Genomic DNA, 3,616 nt, shown 5'->3' with positions numbered 1-3,616 from the left:
GGGAAGTCGGAAATGGGGCTGCAATGAAACTTATTGTCAACATGATCATGGGCAGGTTCTACCGAGTTCCTTTCGTCAATTGTTTTCTGTTTTGCTTCTATGCTGGATTATATTGTGACACCTGGTGTTTTCAACAATTTGCAGTATGATGGCAACCTTTTCTGAAGGATTGCTTCTCAGCGAGAAAGTAGGACTGGACCCAAATGTACTGGTTGAGGTATTTGTGAACAGAAAATCTTGTTAGATTATGTCGTGTCACTTGTCATCAAACCCCATGAAGATTAACTGAATTCATACTCTTGTTTACTTTTTGTTGGATTATTCTTGTTCTTTCTATCTCATTTGTACATGCACAATGATAATCATTGCTCTGCCGTTCTCTGCAAAATAAATGAAGAAACTCGTTGATTTTCAGTCTTTTATTTCTTCGTCTGCGTTTGTTTGTGTACGAGAGAGAGAGGTTCTGAATGACGCTTAACTAAAATTCCTTGGTCAAAATGAATCAAGGTGTTGCACCCTTCTTGTTCAATAACAGCACTTAATGGAAGAGTACATCCAAAGTGGACCTCATTTGTTAGGTGTTCTGGCTTGAAAAACTCTTAAAATTAAAGCGTGCACTCTTCTTCCTTGTCTTTGTTGGTCAAACTAAAAGCCTCCAGTTTATAGAATGATGTTATCTTTTTTATTTTATTTTATTGTTTTTGAAGGCATCTATTGAAGCCTCTTAGGAATCTTCTTACATAGGTGAAATTGCAGGTAGTGTCCGAGGGTGCCATTAGTGCACCGATGTACTCGCTGAAAGGTCCCTCAATGGTCAAATCTCTATACCCCACTGCTTTTCCCTTAAAGCATCAGCAGAAGGTTTGTAGATATTCTAAATTGCAGACACGATTTAAATCAACGCTGTCATCTCAAAAATGAAGTCAATGGTTTCAGGACATGAGACTTGCCCTGGGATTAGCAGAATCTGTTTCCCAACCCACTCCAATTGCAGCAGCTGCAAATGAACTATACAAGGTAGCAAAAAGTCACGGGCTTAGCGACAGTGATTTTTCAGCAGTAATCGAAGCACTGAAAGGAAAAGTGCAATCCTGAGCAAACTAGTGTGTTTTTTTCCTGGTTACGAAGGAGAGGCTTGTACCTGAGACCTCGAGTTTTCTTGTATGTCGTCATCACCAGCCTGTGGTCTTTTTTCTGTGTTAGTACATGTCTGTCGGGAAAAAAAACTACGTAGTCCCTAAACTAAACTAGTGATAGTTTTTGAACAAGGAATTTACCGTAATTAATAATTGATGTGCAAATTCATTGCAATAAATATGGGTGTAGCTTATAAATAAATAAAGAAAAGATGTTTATTTTATATTAGAAAAAAAACACTTTTTTCTAATGTTGGGTTTCTATTTTATAGTAAATTAAGTTATGGTGAATAAAATTTTTTATTTGACTTTCTAGTGTTATTATTTAGATATTTAAAATATCAAAAGATATTATTTGGAACTTGAAACTTAATATGAATAGTTATATTATTTCATGAATAGTCATGTTATTTCATGAACAATCATGTTATTCCATTAACAATCATATTGTTTAATGGACAATTATAGTGTTGAATAGTGGTTCATCAACAGTTATATTGTTTGATGAATAGTAATATTATTTCATCAATAGTCATATTGTTTAATGAACAACCATGCTGTTTCATTGTTATGTTTCAAGTCTATAAAAACATGTTACTATAAAAAAAAACACAATAAAAAAAATACATATATTCTTTTTTTGCTTTTATCTTCTCATTCTTTTAGAGGTTTAAAGGGTTTAGTTGTATCCTAGAGGTGTTGTCTTTGTGTGGGATAAATAAACATCTTAAAGATAGTGTTTTTACATCTCTAAATCAACTCTATACTTGTTTCCATCCTAAACATTTCTAATAATTTTAAGGTGTTTATTTTGATGGAGACAAATATAAATTCTATCGTCAAAGTTGCTAAGGATGTCAAAATTTAACTAGATCGGTTTGATAGTACGAATTACACAAGATGAATGGATAAGATGATATTCCTGCTCATTTCATTAAAGATTTCTATATTTTTTATCCGAATTTATTTGCACTACCTGAACCATAAGAAGATGAATCTGCCACTATTAAGATTGCAAGAGTAAAAAGTGAAGAAGATGGGGTGCTTTGTCGAGGACATATGTTGAATACTTTGACCAATTGACTTTATGATATCTTCTCCAAATTAAAGTCGCCAAAAGAAATTTGAGCTGCCTTGGAGACACACTATAAGCAGGAAAAATCAAGTTTTGATTGTTTTCTTGCTTTAAAATTTTTTGAGTATGAGATTACTGATAATAAGCCAATCATGGATCAAGTTCATGAAATTCAAATGCTGATATCAAAACTTAGTGATTTGGATATCAAAATTCCTGATTCACTTTAAATGGGGCTGTTTTATCAAAACTTTCTCCATCCTAGAATGAATATAGGAAGAAGATGTTGCATTCTACAAACAATTATACCTTTAAACAGTTTCAAACACACTTGCAAATTGAGGTTCAATCTTATATGCGTGAATTGCAAGCAACAAATTCTAAAGTGAATTTGGTTACCGAAACTAGTTTAACAATGACTCAAAACAATTTGAAAGTGCAAAAGAAAAGGAAACAAATTCAGGAAGAAACAAAATGCTAATAAGAAGCATAAAGTTTGTTTCCATTGTGGAAATAAAGGGCACAATATAAAAGAGTGCAGATTCAAGAATTTCAATAAGAAAGGTAGTTCTTTCAAAGTGAATATGGTTAAAAAAGATGAAGTTAGGGAGTTAGTTGCCGTGGTTTCTAACATTCAAATTAGAATGATTATTGAATTAAATATGACAATTAATGTTGTAAAGACTTCAGATTGGTGGCTGGATTCTGGTGCAACAATTCATGTTTGCAACAACAACGCATGGTTCAAGACTTATAAAGAATTGAAAAAACTTGAAGAGGTTTTGATGGGCAATCATAATTCTGCCAAAGTTTTAGGAAAAGGAACTATTGAGTTGTACTTTATTTCTGGACAAAAATTATCTTTACTCAATGTGTTTCATGTTCCTGAAATTAGAAAAAATCTTGTATCTGCTAGTCTTTTGAGCAAGAAAGGGTTCAAGATTGTTTTGGAGTTTGATAAAGTTATTGTAACTAAGAGTGGAATGTTTGTGGGAAAGGGTTATTCCTATGATGACATGTTTGAGTTCAGTATTAATAAAATCAATGTTATTTCTACTTATATAGTTGAATCTACTTCTCTTTTTTGACATGCTAGATTAGAACATCTGAATTATAGATATTTGAAATATATGTGTAAGCATGATTATATTTCATATCAACAAAACTAATAAAAATAAATATGAAGTGCAAAGAAGCCTTTTTCTAAAGTAGAAAGGAATTCTCAATTACTTGAGTTGGTCCATTCTGATATATGTAAAATAAATGGTATGTTAACAAGGGATGAGAAAAGATATTTCATAACTTTCATTGATGATTATTCTCGTTTTATCTATGTTTACTTGTTAGAACTAAAGATGAAGCTTTTGGAAAACTCAAGGAATTTAAGAAAATGGTAGAAAATCAA

The 3,616-nt window shown here is 32.0% G+C and overlaps 1 protein-coding gene across 1 annotated transcript in view; it reads left to right on the top strand.

Moving 5' to 3' along the window:
- LOC105118957 (glyoxylate/succinic semialdehyde reductase 2, chloroplastic-like) overlaps positions 1–1,311 on the top strand; it is a 4,804-nt gene extending 3,493 nt beyond the window's left edge. Inside the window, exons 7-10 of the mRNA XM_011017018.1 lie at positions 7–55; positions 145–217; positions 757–861; positions 937–1,311. Coding sequence (XP_011015320.1) covers positions 7–55; positions 145–217; positions 757–861; positions 937–1,095 — 386 coding nt within the window. The 3' untranslated portion in view covers positions 1,096–1,311. The remainder of the gene's footprint in view (positions 1–6; positions 56–144; positions 218–756; positions 862–936) is intronic.
- The last annotated feature ends 2,305 nt before the right edge of the window (positions 1,312–3,616 follow it).

The sequence above is a fragment of the Populus euphratica genome, unplaced genomic scaffold, assembly GCF_000495115.2.
Source record: "Populus euphratica unplaced genomic scaffold, PopEup_1.0 scaffold2375.1, whole genome shotgun sequence".
NCBI lineage: Eukaryota > Viridiplantae > Streptophyta > Magnoliopsida > Malpighiales > Salicaceae > Populus > Populus euphratica.
The sequence above is the reverse complement of the archived record's forward strand: the minus strand, read 5'-3'. Positions and strand labels throughout refer to the sequence as shown.